A 17,574-nucleotide genomic window follows, 5' to 3' on the forward strand; every position below is an offset into this window, starting at 1 on the left:
GGTTACAGCAAACATTATGGCTCACTGTTTAGTTGCACCACATGATTTCTGCTTGCTGATAGGTTGCTGCACATCATTACTGCTCACCGATTGGTTGCTAGAGGTTACTGCATATCATTAGTGGTCACTGATTGGTTGCTAGAGGTTACTGCACATTATTACCATTCGCTGATTGGCTGCTAGAGGTTACTGCACATCATTACTGCTTACTGGTTGGCTGCTAGAGGTTATTGCACATCAGTACTGCTCACTGATTAGTTGCTAGAGGTTACTGCACATCATTATTGTTCACTGATTGAATGCTAGAGATTACAGCAAATCACTACTGTTCACTGATTGGTTGCTGGATATTATTGCACATTGTTACCATTCACTGGTTGCTACAGGTTACTGCACATTATTACTGTTCACTGATTGGTTGATATTAGTTACTGTGCATCATTACCACTTTCTTATTGATTGCTAGAGGTTACAGCACATTATTACCACTTATTGATTGGTTGCTTAAAGTTACAGCACATAATCTCCTCACTGCCTACACACCATGGACTAGAAAGGTGAGGGGACCCACTAATAGACAGAAAACTCCTAGGGATTCTAGGACTCCTGGAGTCAGTGGCAGTGCCTAGGGGAGGGTGTTATCAGTGGCAGTGCTGGGGAGGTTGATGGGATCAGTGGTAGTGGTGGGGGGGATGGGATCAATGGCAGTGATTGGAAGGAAAGGGATAAGTGGTAGTGCTGGGGAGATGGGATAAATGATAGTGCTGGTGGGGGGATGGGATCAGTGGCGGTATGTGGGTGGATGGGATCAGTGGCAGTGCTGGATGGGGATGGGAGGTGACATTCCTACAGCGACCAACAATGTAAGAGGGGATTTACACTGACCACCAGTGTTAGGGCAATTCTGCACTTACCACCAATGCAAAGGGAAATTTACACTGACTACCAGTGTAATGGGGAATGTGCACTGATGACCAATGTAATGAGAAATTTACACTCACAACCAATGTAATGGGGGATTTTATATCAACAACCAATAAATTTGTACACTGGCCACCAATGTGAGGGAGAATATACAATGACCACCAATTTAAGGGGGCTTCTAAATGGACCACCTATGTAAAGGAGGATTAGACACTGACTACAAATGCAAGTTAGAATTTTTTACTGACTAACAATATAAGGAGTTGTTTCTACAGTGGCCACCTGTGTAAAGGGGATTTACATTTATCACTAATGTAATAGGAGCATTCATGGAGACCACCAATGTCAGGTGGAATTTAAACTGACCACCAATGTAAGTGGGGCATTCACACTGACCACTGGTGTGGATGGAAGGATTCTACACCAAGCCACAATATAATGAGAAGATATACTATGACCACCAATGTAATTGAGACATTTAGCCTATGTTCACATTTGTGTATGTTGGAAACTCATACAAAATCAGTTTCCTAAGTGTTGTGGCTCGGCATGATTTTGAAAAAGGGTCAGGCATTTTATTTACGCATTTCTAGTGCATAGAGCAGCCCATTGAAATGAATTGCCCGCCCTACATGTGACATACATCTTTATCCACCCCGTCAGTATACATTACATCCTAAGTTTCCCTGCTAAACTCTGCACCACAAACCTTCCCTAACCTCTTCACTCTAACCTGCCACCAACCTTAACTCTACATGCCTCCTCTTGTTAAGGATCCGGGTATGACCAGAAATGTGTAGGAACACAGGCGTAGTCAGGGCTGAAGAGGTGGAATGGTCAGGCAGGCCGTTAGGTACAGTCAGGCACCGCCCGGCGGGATCTCTAGTACCCACAGAACGGGATTCCCCAGGGCGCGGAGTCTAAGCCCCAGTCTGCCTTTTCACCAGAGCCCCTGATGGTGGGGATGGACTTGGCGCAGGACTGAGACCAGGTTGCGGCCCCTGAGTGCACCCAACTGTGGTAGAGGGGTCCGCCGAGGGTATGTACCAGGGGAAAGCCTGACGTGAAGAGGCTGGCAGACCTGGTAACAGGGACAGATCCATGCGGGATGGATGGATGGATCGTCTGGGTAGCGTCAGGCGTAGTCAGGCAGGCCAGGTCAGCAATGTTCCGGCAGCGAGGTACCGTAGGAGCAGCAGAGAATAGTCAGAGTCACAAGCCGGGTTCAGTAACTCACGGGCAGCGCGGTAGAGAGGATCAGGCAGAAGGTCAGGCAAGCCAGGGATCAAGCAGGAGAAGTCAGCAGAGGTCAGGATCAGGCAGGGTCGGCAACAAATCAGATAGTCAGCAGAACAGGAACACAGGATACACGGTACAGGGGGCTCATGGGAAACATACACCAAGGCCCTGACTGCAGGTCTGGCCATTCCCTAAATACACCTCCTGTAATCAGCCTCAGGTGATGGCTGATTGCAGGAGTGGGCTTCTGGCTGCTGAGAGCACCCGCTGGCCAGCCCTGGTACTGCAGCCCACACAGCAGGTGAGTCCCACCGCCAGTGCTGAGTCTATTCCTGACACCTCTGCTCATCTTTGCACCCACCTTTCTTACCTCTGTACATCCCCTCCTTGCTCACCTGTGCTCCCCAAACTGTAATTCCTTCATTTCCTTTGTAGAACAGGCTGATGGTAGGCTCGGTGACCACAGTTGCAGGCAGGACTTTCAAGCATGCCCCTGTTTACCTCTCCAGTGGGCAGCATTCAGCAGAGGTGATAGTGGCTGGAACCTCAGTGGGGCATAATATACATATGAATACAGCCAATACGAGCCGCTCACGCCGCCACGGGACACAGCCGATGACATATCACTACACCAGCCCGTTGTCAGTGTCATATGACCGCCGTGACCAATCACAGCAGATCACATGCCAACTGTATACAATGGATGGCTTCCTGTCATGCCATCCATTGTATACAATTATGTTGTTAGCTGTGACTGGTCAAGGCAGTCACATGATACAGACAGGGCCAACCACAGCCCATCTATATCATGTGATCAGCTTTGCCCAGTCACAGCTAATCACAACAACAGACTGAATTAATCAGTTTCATTCAGTAACAATTACTGCAAATATCAATGAAATACATTGGTATTAGCAATTATAATGTGTTAACAAAATAAATAAAATCCTGATCACTTGCCCAGAGTAGTTCAATGTTACTATGGTAACATTGTATTGCTTTGGTCACAGTGTGCTGAAAAATAAAATAGTAAAAAAAATTATAAAAAATAAAAAAAACAATAGCAACATTTGAAAAAAAAATAAATTATTACTATTATTATTATTATTATTATTATTATTATTATTATTTTCACCAAAGAAATGTAGCAGAATACATTTTGACCTAAATTTATGAAGAAATGTTATTTATTTGCAAAATTTTATAACAGAAATGAAGAAAAGTGCATTTTTTTTCAATCATTTCAGGTGTTTTTTGTTTTATTTAGCAAGAAATGAAAAACGCAGTGGTGATTAAATACCACCAAAAGAAAGCTCTATTTGTGTGAAAAAAATGATCAAAATGTCATATTGGCATAGCGTTGCATGACCACGCAATTGTCATTCAGAGTGCGACAGCTCTGAAAGCTGAAAATTGGCCTGGGCAGGAAGGGGGTATAAGTGCCCGGTATTGAAGTGGTTAAAGATGGCCCTGTGTGTGTGTGTGTGGGGAGGGACGTGTCAGAGGACTGAAAATTTCCATTATGACAGCTGGCACCAGCACAAGCCCTTGTGCTGATTTATTTTTTACTAAACGTAGGCTTTAAATGGGAAGTATTGTTGGGAGGGGTCCATAGGCTAAAGTTTAGTGATTTTTTTATTTTTTTTTAATCAGCACCAGTGACAGTACTTAAATAACTTACAAGAGTCCTGTGTGCTGGTGGCTGTTCTTAAAATGGTCTATCCTCCTTCCCCAGATACTCTCGTAGTGGCAATCTTCCAGAGCTGTGGGGGCAATATGACCAATTCCAACTGTTACAGGCACTCATCAAAAGTACTGACTATGCCCATCCATTCCTCCCCTGCTATACTATTACTTCCCGCATTGAGAAGCATCCTATGAATAGAGGAGGTGGACCTTTAATTCATCCACCCCTCCTCCATTGAACACTTTTCATTAGAACAAGTTATATTACGGTGGGGGGGGGGGGTGATTGGAGTGGAAAAGGGTGGGCATACTCTGCACTTTTGACGAGTGCCTATGACAGGTGAAGTTAGTATTGACCCCTGTATCACCGAAACAGTCTTCATTTATGAACGTATTCTCCTCATTGCTAATTTAAGGTACAAAATCACTAAACTTCAGCTTTAAGCAGAGTCTGATGCGAAGAAGCAGAGGGAAATAGCAGGAGTTCAACACCTACACTAACTCCCCCCTCCCATTCCACTTTTAGAATATCTGTTGTGCATCTTGAAAATGCAACTGTAGCTCCAATAAATATCAAACTGCAGTTACAGGTAGTGAGATCATGTTTGAATATTTAAGTTCAATTTTCCACTCAAGCTTTTAAAGTTGAATAACTAATTCGGGAGTACTACATCAGTTTCCCTGATGAATATGGATTTGCATTAAACTGTACGGATCTCTGGATAGATAAACAGTTAAGATGCAGTTGTGGTGAATATTTTAGTATTTCTCTGATTCTAGTAGCAGGAAGAAAACAAAGTTTGGCATCAGTCACTGTTGAAGGAATAATATCGCAATTACAGTGAAAGAAGCTGTAAAGACATCATTTGCCTCTTAAAGCAATCACATGCAGAGAGAAATATATAGGACCTCTCCAGAAATTGCATGTTGTCTGGCTGTCAGTGATCCTCTGCCTTCAGTACTTTGAGTTACTAGCACAGAGCAAGAATTCTGAACAGTCCCTGACTTTACTTGCTACACACTTCTAGGTCAGTAACTTAGAAAGTATTGAAGCTGCAGACAACCCAGTGGATTGCATTTTTAAAAAGCGGTCAGTAAGGGCAGCCTATATTTTTCCTAGTGGGAGGGAAATAGAGGAGAATTTTTGCATGGGGCAGCAGGAATTTTTTTCTTGAAGAGTGGCTGAATGGGCACTGGGGAAGAACTCTATAATTCTGCAATCTGATCACAAGGCTATACATCACATACAATTTGCCTAAATGCTGTACTTCATGCTGTGTGTCATGCACTCCTGGCCGCTGTGTACTGGGAGTGAAGCGCTCAGAAGGATGCAATGTAAAGTACAGAATATACTGTAGACAGGGGCGTCCCTAGCGCTGGTGTCACCCGGTGCGGTAACACTTGGTGTCACCCCACCGACGATGGATTGCATCTGCGGATTGAGCATAATGGATCAGAGTCCGATCCATTATGCTCCCCAATCCGCAGATGCTATCCATCATGCGGGGATCATCGGCTTGCAACCTATACGGGGTTAACTGATGTCTCCATGAGCTTCATGAAAAGGAAAGTGTTAAAGCAAGCCGACAATCCCCGCAAGATGGATCGGATCTGCAGATTGGGGAGCATGATGGATCGGACTCCGATCCATTATGCCCAATCCATGCTGCGATGTATGTCATACACCCATTGCCTCTGTACAATGCTACATAGCCCTGATCATCATACTGTGTACATTGTGCTGTATGTCATATACCCATTGCCTCTGTACAAAGCACACCGTCCTGAATGTAACATACTTAATTCTTTAGTTACAACATTGTTTTGTACAGGAATATCTATTACATGTATTATAACTATATGTACTATAAGTATTACAAGTCTATGTTTCCCTACAAGTTTGATTTATAAGAAGTGACATGGCTTATTTTTGTCTTTGGGTATTGTGGTATATTATGCTAGCTTCTTATGTCACCAACTATTGACTTACCTCTGTTCTTACATGTGACAATGGCCTCTCGAATGAAAGTCTCGGACACAAGATGAGAATATCGCACAAATGATCATCCGTTTTTTTTTTGCATGCTAGTCTCTTATAGAAAATGAAAAGGTTACTAAAGTTAGGAAAATTCTCATACAACAGAATACAACTTTAGAAGTGATGAAATGCATTATATTATAATGTATTCTTTCATTTCCGAGCATGTGAGGTCTTGGTCACTTGATTTTTTTCAAATGAATACTGTACTGATTACACAAACACCATTCCTTCTGGTATAATACAAGAAAAATGTTCGTGCTTGTCGCTTCGGATAATTTTGCATGATCGGCTCTCGAAAGCTGTGTACTAACAATCAGATTATTGAACGATTGCTTCAAAAGTGGTATTTTTCTGTCTGATTTTCTTCTTGTGTGTACTAGGCATTAGCCATGCTGCATTTGTTTTTCTTAGCCACGTGCTATGTCCTGTCCAGTGTAAATTTTGTATGGGACCCTCTATTGCCTGTGTGACTTTTGTATGCCATGTCGTATCTTCCCTATTCTGTGCCTACTCATTTTATAAGCCCCATGGTACTACTTATATTTCAATAATAGTGATTATAGAGCTGCATTAATTTGTGCCTGTTATATCTGCCTATCTGAGTTCATCTTTGCATTGCAAGAGTTACCAGCTTGTTTAGGTCAAGGGGATGGTAAAAGCACTTTTACTTACCTGATGTCCTCTCCTGCAGCAGACGTTGCTCCCCATTGGTGGATTGTTCCTTGGCATCCTCATGTTCAGTGCAGAGCTAGGGACCATGCATTCACCTGGATGATGATCTTAGACCGCTGGAGCATGGGGGTGATGATGCTGCCAGGACTGGTCTAATGGTGTGACAGACGATCAGGTAAGTTAATCTACTTTTCCATGCCCCCTAGACCTAAACAAGAAGTCAACCCCTGCAGTATGGGCGCAGCCCCGCTGCAAGGGAGAGTTTTCAAGTTTCCTGGAGTTCAGCTTTAAGACAGAGGCTGAAAACCAACTTGTGAAAGTTATGTTTGCTCTTCGAAATCATGTTTATCTTTCTTCCTTTACTCACTAGCATTTTCAGGCTGTATGTGAGAATGTATTTTTTCAGCCCAGGATACAGATAACAGCGAATTAAGTAATGGAGAAAACCCTCCAGACATTCATCAATGATATTATCTTAGAGGAGCTACAAGTGTATGAGGCATCCATAACAGGAGTTGCATTCTGAACTTGTATACCGTGTCATTAAGAGGCCATAATCTATAGCTACCTACACTGAATGGGGCACTAAGAGCAACTCATTTAAAGCAATTAATCAAACCACTGCCTGGCTGAGGTCTAAATGGAGGCTGTGCTAATGGATTCATTAGTGTAAAGTTACTGTAAATTCATCAAGGGAGCAGATACATATAATCTGATGGTCAGTACAATGTCTGTAGCTTGGACATGGCTGAAGCAGTTCATAATCATTCTCTGGCAATCAGCGGCTGCCTTTTTGCACATTTAGCCCCTGGGGACAGCTGCTTTGTATAATGTTCGTAAATATCTCTGCAATCTGCCAAGACATTTCTCTTAGAATAAGAAGCAATTTTCTTTACCAGATTCAGCAGTTAGAAGCTTGTCAGCATTGCTTTGCTTTGTTTATTTATTTATTTATTTTTTCATTTACTCACCAGTAATTCCAATGTGTTCAAGTTAGGCAAGGGCACACATGCATTACACGAATTAAAAGCAAATACATTTGGTAAAAAAAAAACAACATTTAGTAATTACAGCACAAAATTCCCAAAGCCTTTTCCAGCTGCAGCCTTTCTGACCTGATTTAGTCATAATGAGTGTAATCCTTCTGTATTTCTCATTAGATGGTTTGGATGTAAAGTAATCAATTGCATCTGCATAATAGATCTATGTCAAAGTTATTAATTATCAATTAACCCTCTGCACAATGCCATGTTTAATATATTGTATATATATTATATTATAGTATTATAGCTAATAGGGGGGATTTCAACAAGGGTGCTGTAGACACCTTTTAGAATTCTAAAAGCACCAAAGGAGTGTTGGCGCTTGACCCCTATTTATCCCTTAACAGAGTACAACATTAGGGGTGTACAGTGTTGACCAGCCCTACAGAGGAAAGAGATTTGGGAGTACTTATCTTGAAAAATGAGCAAACAGTGTTACCAGGCAGTGGGGAAAGTAAATAGAATTCAAGGATGCATCACTAGAGGGGTCACCAGCAGGACTCAGGAGGTCCTGATTCCCCCATATAGATCTTTAGCGAGGCCTCCTTTAAAAATACAGTGTTCAGTTCTGGAGACATCAATTTGTTGATAAGATAGAATGAGTCCAGAGATGAGTAACACAAATGATGAAAGGTCTGAGGGCTAAAACATATCAGTTTAGAGCAGTGGTCTCCAAACTGCAGATGTGGCCCTTTGCTTGATTTTATCTGGCCCTTGGGGCACTATTCCACCAACTGTCACCAATGATGGAGCACCATTCCCTCTACCGACACCATCAATGGGGCATTATACTTCTCTCTGATATCAACAATGGACCACTTTTCTTCTCACTGACATCAACAATGTGGCACTATCCCTTCCTTTAGAATCAATGATGGGCACTGATTCCGGGGAAATTTCTACTCCCACTGGCCACAATCCGGCCCCCTAAGGTCTGAGCGACAGTAAACTGTGTAGAAAGTTTGGAGACCCCTGGTCTAGAGGAAAAAAGAGAAAGGGGAGACATGAACCTTTAAATACAACAAGGGGGTGAATAAGGTTCAAGAGGGCAGGATTTTCTATATGAAACCAAGACCATGAACATGGAAAAGTTCAAAACTAATCTTATAAGGCATTATTTTACTGAAAGGGTAGTTGATGTTTAGAATAGACATCCAGCACAGGTAGTGAGTCATTTGGCAGTAAGTGGCTTCAAACATGCCTCGGACAAACATAGGTAAAAAAACCCACCAAAACAAGAAAATAAAAAAAATTGTATACATTAAAAAAAGGGCGCATTCAATGGACCACTTGGTCTTTTTTCTAACATTACTTTGTTATGTTTCTATAACCCAGTGTGAGACTTTGCCTCTGGGCAGAACTTTCCTGTAATAAAAAACGGTCAGTGATCTCTCTCCTTGTTTTTGTGCTCTGAGCTCAGTTTTAAAGTGTAAATGCAAAACGTTTTTGGAGAGAATAGGAAAGTTAAAAGTGTAACATTTAGCTAATTTGTGATGTCTGCATTGAATCATCAGTTGCCTTAGTCTTCCCCTTATGAACTGTTTATTGTGTTTATATCTTCAGAAATTTGCAAAGATGGAGGGGGTTGCCATACATGGGAGTAGTGTGTCCAGATATGGGCATTTAAGGGCAAAGATAGGGAGACAAGACTTAATAAATCTTTTTTCACAACTTGAAAGATATTGCAGGATTGTCAGGGAACATCAAAGTTCAGTCTCATAAGTGCTGTTGTTGTGGGTTTTGTAAGAAGATAATCATTGATTTTTCTTGCATATTTTAGCAAAAGATCTCTAAATCATAATCCATTAAAAAAGGTTGTATGTATTAGTTCACACAATAGATTTTTTCAAACAACCTTAAAGTAGAAAGGCAAAACTTTTTTTTATTAGTTTTGGACAGAGTAAAGATTAGAACCCCTTTTTTTTCAGTATGTGCTCCTGTTAGGGAGATTCATCCTCTCCATTTGTCCTGTTTACCATTATCATTGAAAGTGAAAGAAAATCTCAAATTTGGGGTTTTCCCCAGAAACGTAATAGGGGGGATTTTTCCAATGGGGACACTGGTTCTGGTGACCTGGGGGTCCCCTAGGGATTTCCCTAATTTTCATGGATAACCTGAAAATTGGCTGTTCTTGTTCCTGTTTTGGCTATGGGACAGGAAGTGAAGGTAAATATCCCCAATGGGACACAGATGGCAAAAAAAACAGGCAGGAGTTATAACCATCCCTTACTCTATCCAAGATGAGACAAAAAATGTTTGCCTGTAATTCTACTTTAAGACTGTTGCAGATACTTTGACACTATCAAATAAGAAACAAAACAAAATTGTCACACCAACCAATGTTTGTCAACTTACAAAACATTGGCTATGTAATACTGTAGTGTATAGACTTTAACCATATTCCCATAACATTTTTTCTGGCAAAGACAGTGGGGTAAATTTACTAAAACTGGAGCACTCAGAATCTGGTGCAGCTGTGCATGGTAGTCAATCAGATTCTAACTGCAGTTTGTTCAATTAAGCTTTGGCAAAAATAACCTGGAAGCTGATTGGTTTCTATGCAGAGTTTCACCAGATTTAGCACTCTAGTTTTGATGAATAACCCCAGTGTACTCTATGTAAATATGAATAAGAAGGTCTATTGACTAGGCCAACACTACTAACCTCATGTTTTATCTATCCCACTTTTTATAATACAGGACACTGAACTTCTGAATACAGCTATCCTGACAGGAAGAACAGTGTCTATTCCTGTGAAGGTTATGGCCATTCAGGAGGAAGGCTCTGTGATTGATGTGTCAGACTCCACTGAGTGCACGTCAGAAGATGAAGATGTCATCAAGGTGAGATCTCTGATCAAAGCCCTAATCTAAGGTCAAGAATGTAATAGCCTGGTTTTACTTTTTTCACAAATGTCAAGCATATAAATTCTGTTATACACTATTTTTACTTTATATATTGGTATAGTTGACTTGTATAGAATTCCACTTACTCCAGAGGTTTACTAAATGTTTTGCACTAGAGGTGTAAAGTGAATTTGTGCAACCCAAGTGGCTGGTCAATAAACCAGGAACATTGCACACCGGAGTAACTTTAGGAGAGCTTGTGACTGAAGTCACACATTTATACACTGCACTTACTTAGCAGTGTTGTAGATGTTAACAGGGCTATTAGGGGGCCAGACTACTTGTCCATTCTCACCCCAAAGTCCAATGCAGACCCATCCTGTTTGCTCTGATGTATACAGATAGTGGGTTTGAAACCCCATTACACCATCCCCCTGGTCTGCAATACTGACCCTTGTATTCAGTTGGGAATTGCTTATGTTGTAAGGGCTTGCTTTCCTCCCGTGGCTACAGGTAAAGGTTCTGAAAGTAGAAAAAGGATTTGGTGCTACTACCTGTACAGACCTCCATCAATAGAGCTCATGGGTGCTCGATCTCCAGTCGCACAGCTGAGGGTAAATGTCCATAAACGTGATCTGCACAACCAGCATAGCTCTAAAATCTTGTTGTTTCATTGAGCAGCCCCTTCTTCACCAGCAGAAGAGTGAACTCTTCCCCAACCACCACCAACACCTGACCGAGTTTACACTTGTGACTTGGATTCAGGATCCTATTCACCTGTGCTAATGTAGCATATTAGGAGACAGAACCTGTCTGGTTACCTGTTGTCTAACTGTGTACATTCAGTCATCCTCCTTGAATGGCACACCTCCTGCAAGAAGCAAAATTCCTCTTTTTTTACTTTCAGTAAATAAATTATACAGATGGCAAACACTGGTATCATAAGAAAGGCACATTTTGTTATAATCCAAAGGTCTCCTTGGGTCCTTGTTCCCTTCAAGTTAGCAATGAGTGTCAGTTGCTATAATGTTCATGGCAGAGAAAGCCCATCTAGGGGAACCAAACACGGCCCCACTATTCCACACCTACTGTACCCTTTTCTGAGGGACACACACTCTACTACACTCCACCCAATCTATATAAAGGGATCTGCCAGAAGGGCAGGATTAACAGGTCACTTTCTGTTAGGCGGGGCCCGAACTGAGGGAGTCATTTAAACCCTCTCGCTGCATGTGTTTGATTATCCCTGTTATATATGATTTTCTCAGAATGTTTGCAGCAGCATATAACAGTTTCTTCTAGGTTTACTCTGCTAAACAGTTCATTAGGCCAGGGGTAGTAATATTATATATATATTGCAAGCTGCAGTAATGACTGAAAAATGCTGGATGCACCATGAACATTTTTTAATAGCTACAAGGCTTTCATGCTTACAGGTTTGTAAAATGTACACGTGCGTTGCTAAATAAAAAAAAATACGAAAAACATGTTCACATTTTGAGATTATTCTTGCCCAGATCAGATGATTTTAGTTCCCATGAATATAAACTTCAACGTATCCTTTGACCAACAAATGCCTATAGCCAGTTATATTTTCTTTCTTTTTTTTTTCTTCAGGCTTAAAAATATTGAATTCTTTATTTTTATATAAATAAAAAGTAATTGGTTTCCAGTTTTATTCTAATTTGTTTAGAAATATTTATCATATTTTTTTAAGATCATCATTCCACTACTATTTTATATAAGCATAGCTCTATTATATTTGTGTTTTGTTTTTTTACCAGATTTTGATTATATTAAGGGAAACATGTCATGAGAGAAACATGGGACTTGCATTGGTGAGCTCTCATTTTATGAATGCTAATGACTGGAAATGTTTACCTTACAGCATACCTTGTTCCAAAATTGGAAGGGCCACTTATTCATTGATGGCACCTCCTCCCATCTTAAATTGATTGTAAAGGATCATTTTATATATATATTTTTAAAAACCAACATGTTATATTCACCTGCTTTGTGCAATAGTTTTGCAAAGAGCAGCCAAAATCGACCTCTTCTGTGGTCCCCTGCCAGTGCTTCTGGCTCCTCCTTAACGCTGAGTGCAAGTCGCTTGCTATGGGAAAACTCATGTGTGCTCATTCCCGAGCTGGTTCTGTGTGCCCATAGACACACAGAGCTCGTCTTGGCCCCACCACCGCTCCCTTCTCAATAACTTTTGCTGTGGTCTATGAGCCAATGAGGAAGGAGAGAGCTCAGGGGAGTGTAAGAGGGGCTGGGAGGGGAGCTGCAGTAAGATGTTTTTTTACCTTCATGATTGGAATGTATTAAGGTAAACAACCTCTGCCTTTAGAATCACTTTAATTTGTCAAAAATGTCTGTGTGTGTGCATGTGTGTTGGGGTATTAGTTAATCACTTGCCAACCACGCTATAGCCGAATGATGGCTACAGCGTGCTTGTCCAGTTCTGGGAGGGCGTCATATGACGTCCCTCCAGGACGTGCCCTCCCATGCGCCCTCAGTGGCACGCACTCGACTGAACACATGATGAGGTAAAAGGCCAATCATAGTGGCCTTTTACCATGTGATCAGCTGTGTCCAATGGTACAGCAGATCACTGATTAAATACAGTTGCCAGTTATCAGCAGCACTTTACTCACGCTGTCACAGCATGAGGAAAGTACTGCTGATAACCAGCAGCTGTCACAGAGCAGATCGGCAATGATCATCAGTATCCTGCAGTGCCGTTAAGCAGTGCCACCCACCAGTGCCACCCATTAGTGCCCAGCAGTGCCCCATCGGTGCTGATAACAGTTGCGGCCATCAGTGCTGCCCATCAGTGCCGTCAGTCAGTGCCGCCCATCAGTGTCGCCCATCAGTGCCGCCTGTCAGTGCCCATCAGTGCCGCCAATCAGTGCCCATCATTGCTGCATATCAGAGCAGCATCATCAGTGCCTCCTCGTCAATGCCCACCAGTGCTGCCTCATCAGTGCCACCTCATCAGTGCAACCTATCAGTGCCCATCAGTGCTGCCTATCTGTACCACCTCATCAGTGCCCATCAGTGCTGTCTTTCAGTGCCCATCAGTGCTGCTTCATCAACGCACATCGGTGAAGGAGATAAATTATCTGTTTGCAAAATGTTATAATAGAAACAAAGAAGAACTTTTTTTTTTCAAATTTTTTGCTATTTTTTGATTTATAGTGTAAAACATAAAACACCCAGTGGCGATTTAATACCACCAAAAGAATGCTCTATGTGTGTGAAAAAAATGATAAAAATGTTAAATGGGTACAGTGTTGCATGGCTGCGTAATTGTCATTCAAAGTGCGACAGCACTGAAATCTGAAAATTGGCCTAGGCAGTGTTACTCACTAAACCCCTACTTCTGCTCTCAGCACCTAGACAAGGGGGGGGAGGCATCATCACCCTTCTGACAAGTTCCAGGGGAATGTTCAGTAGGCACAATCTCACAAGAAGGCACTACTTCCCTGTGCTGAAGCATTATTTCATGAGATTTTAAGAACTCTACATTCGCTGGTATTTTGTCTGAAGGATGAGGACCCCACAGCCTGCAGTCAGGAGAAAGAGGTAAACTGACAATGTTTTTTCCCTTACCTGTGTTTTTGGACAATTTAGTGCAGTGGATTAAGATGGGGAGGGAGACCTCACTGAATAAATGGATCTTGCGTGACGGGCCATACAATAAAGCCTCATAACTGTATTTCTTTGCAGCCTCTGTTTATATCATAATTATACCATCATTTTCTTTGACATTTTCCTAGATAATAATGACTGATTACTGGAGTCTCCAACTTCCATATCTTCTCTAAGTCATTTAGTGATGGCATCTGTGCTGCCACTATGCTTTTATTTAGTATAACTTTCATTGTGGAAGACAGATAGAGAAATCTAGAATAAGTCTTACCAGTAATTCCTTTAGTGGGAATCTTCCATGACAGCACCCTGATTCCTTCCCTAGAATACATTTTAAGACCCCACGATTGTCTATACTGCTATAGCATCAACATATTATATATCCCTGCGATGAGGGGATCTAAAAATCAAATAATCTCACCATATTCTTTTATAGAGCAACTCAATGAATCTATTAAAATTTTATTGGAAAAAAAGCAGAGCACCTGGAAGAAATACACTCACCAGCCACTTTATTAGGTACACCTGTGAGTGCCAAGAAAATATCCCCTACACCATTACACCACCACCACCAGCCTGAACCATTGAAGGCAGGACGGATCCATGCTTTACTCCAAATTCTGACCCTGTCATTTGAATGTCGCAATAACTAGTCTACCCATTCACCTCTGACATCAAAAAGGCATTTTCATCCACATAACTGCTGTTCACTGGATATTTACTGTTTTTTGGGCCATTCTCTGTAAACCCTAGAGATGGTTGTGCGTGAAAACCTCAGTAGTTCAGCAGTTTTTGAAATACTCAGACCAGCCCATCTGGCACCAAAAACCATGTCACGTTCAAAGTCACTTAAATCCCCTTTCTTTCCCATTCTGATGCTTGGTTTGAACTTCAGCAAGTTGCCTTCACTATGTCTAGATGCCTAAATGCATTGAGTTGCTGCTATGTGATTGGCTGACTAGCAATTTGTGCTACCAAGCAATTCAACAGGTGTACCTAATAAAGTGGCCAGTGAGTGTATGCACAAACAAGGTTCAATATACCATCTTCTTGCAGATAGGGCTGTGCTTTAGTATACAACTCAGAGCAGCAAGGCTATAGAGCTAATCTCTTAGCACTGGCAACTTTGTGATCTTTGGGCTTTAGAAAGCACCGAGAAGCTGCAGTACAAAGAAGCTTTTGAAAGGAAACCTCCGATGACAGAAATTTGGAGACTGCCATTGCTAAAAATGCTGGTTGTATGGCTGTACACTAATACTTTGGTTTAGGTACTTCCTAAATCAGTCTCTATGAGCAAACACAAAATCCAGAACTTCTGATGCGCTAACTTATTATGTGTTATTGACTCAGGAAGCATCAACGCCATTAGATCAGCAAAACAACCAAAACCTGGCATTAGCAGAAACAGCGGTCAATATAAGGCTTCTTATTTCTCCTAGAACAATTTTCTAAATTGTCAATTCCCTGCCCAGTATGGTAGGCGGGTAAAATCTAGTGATTGTACTTTTGTGGAGGATTTCCAAAAATCACTGGTAAGGTTAATGCTAACATGATCCTGCATGCTTGTCAGATAGCAGTTTGTGTGTTACAGGAAAATATCTATCTTTTGTTGGCTGGATTGTCACCGAACATCTGAATGACATTTATCTGATGTTAAAATAGAGCATGTGAGAGGCAGTACATGGCAGTAATCCGAGTGACGTTAATTAAATTTAAAGCAATAAAACAGGGTAAAGAGTTTGAGCATTTATAATCATTTAAATTTAACCTATCAAGTCAAGTTGTTGCCATTTTAATGTGAGGAAGTAATAGCCTTAATTTGTACATTGATATGGCTTTTCATCCGGACTGCATCCAAGCCTTGTGTAAAATAGCTGCAGGCTTTTCTATTCTGTGTCCTTACAAATTCTTGGTGGCTTTTTAAGGTTCCGCTACAATGAACCTGTTTGAGTGATCTGCTTTTATATATTGTTAGACTAATACTCTGTCCTCCCACACGCCTTTCTGGATAATCCTCCTCAAACCTAAAAGAATGCATCTACAACTGAGGGCAATTAAAGGAGATTTTCTGTGCGCATTAAAATATTTCTGCCCAGAAACCTTGAGAGCCTCTGCACAAATTGGCTTTCCCTTCATTTTAGTGTTCTGTTTCCAGCCTTGTTCTGTTTTGTGACATTGTCTTGTGTAGAAAAGAAAAAAAAAAATACAAACACTCTTTCTTCGGATTCTAGATGCCATCTCTCAAAGACTGCGGTTGCAGAGTGTTCTGTCTCGGAATTCGGGTACAATAGAATAAAAATACTCCTAGCTTTTTAAGAAGACAGGCACTGTGGCTCTGCAACAAGGTTAAAGGGAAACTCCATCTTCATAAAAATAGATATATAATTGTTACAAAAGCTATTTGGTAATGTGGAATTTTTAAAAATGACCTTCAAATCTATACCACTTTGATTTTCTTTACTTCTAAACAGATCAAGTTTCAATTCTTGGCAACCACAGTAACAGTTGTTGTTCTAATTTTCTGAGATTGTGGATTTGGGGTTTTCATGAGCTGTAAGCCATAATCATCACAATTATGACAAATCACGGCTTGAACTATCTTGCTTTGCGTGTAATGAGTCTATCTTATATATTAGTTTCACCTTTTAAGTTGCATTACTGAAATAAATGAACTTTTGCACGATATTCTAATTTTTCGAGTTTCACCTGTATACAGTGCTCAGCATAAATAAGTACACCCTTTTTGAAAAGTAAAATTTTAATCAACATTTCAACGAACACAAGAACAATTTCAAAACTTTTGACAAAACTGAGTTTTACAAAACATTTGTTTAGCTCATTACATGAAAGTAAGGTTAATATTATAACTTAAATTACAAAACTTTCAGTTTTACTCAAATTAGTAAAATGAATACAACCCACAACAAAAACTAATACATCTAGTATTTTGTATGATCTCCATGATTTGTAAGGACAGCACCAAGTCTTCTAGGCATGGAATGAACAAGATGGTAACATATTGCAACATCTAAAGAGATAAAAAGGTGCAGCACTAGGAAATATACTGCAAATGACCACTGAAATGTTATGAGCAATATACAAAACTGTTATGAAAGGCACAGTGTGCAATATAATTGATAATCACAATAAAGTAAAACATCCAGATCACAAGGTATATATCATATAAATCTTGCAGGATCCTGTCTGTGGTGATAATATACAATCCAAAGGTGAAGACTGTTAGATAAATAGAATGCGCACTCACCAGAAGTGCGTATTAAATACACATGAAAGAAGTTTCCTTTCTCATTAGACCCCTAGTTCATCAGCATTCTGGTCAGGCTGCATTCCACATCGTCCTCTGCCTTCCCGTAATGATAGGGTTCCAAGACTCATCAAGCAATCACAGACATCAGGGGTCCCCCTTTAAAGCAGGCACTGCGGAAGGTGGTGCTCCCGAAGAGAGCCC

At 41.0% G+C, this 17,574-nt stretch overlaps 1 protein-coding gene across 2 annotated transcripts in view; it reads left to right on the plus strand.

Moving 5' to 3' along the window:
- TMEM132B (transmembrane protein 132B) overlaps positions 1–17,574 on the plus strand; it is a 797,578-nt gene that overhangs the window by 651,174 nt on the left and 128,830 nt on the right. For both annotated transcript variants that reach the window (XR_016306397.1, XM_089653716.1), the window contains exon 5: positions 10,305–10,448. Coding sequence is in view for 1 of the 2 variants with exons in the window: in XM_089653716.1 (XP_089509842.1) it covers positions 10,305–10,448 (144 nt within the window). In the remaining variant the exon portion in view is untranslated. The remainder of the gene's footprint in view (positions 1–10,304; positions 10,449–17,574) is intronic.

The sequence above is a fragment of the Staurois parvus genome, unplaced genomic scaffold (genome assembly GCF_062004578.1).
Source record: "Staurois parvus isolate SC_StPar_1 unplaced genomic scaffold, SC_StPar_1.0 ptg000719l, whole genome shotgun sequence".
NCBI lineage: Eukaryota > Metazoa > Chordata > Amphibia > Anura > Ranidae > Staurois > Staurois parvus.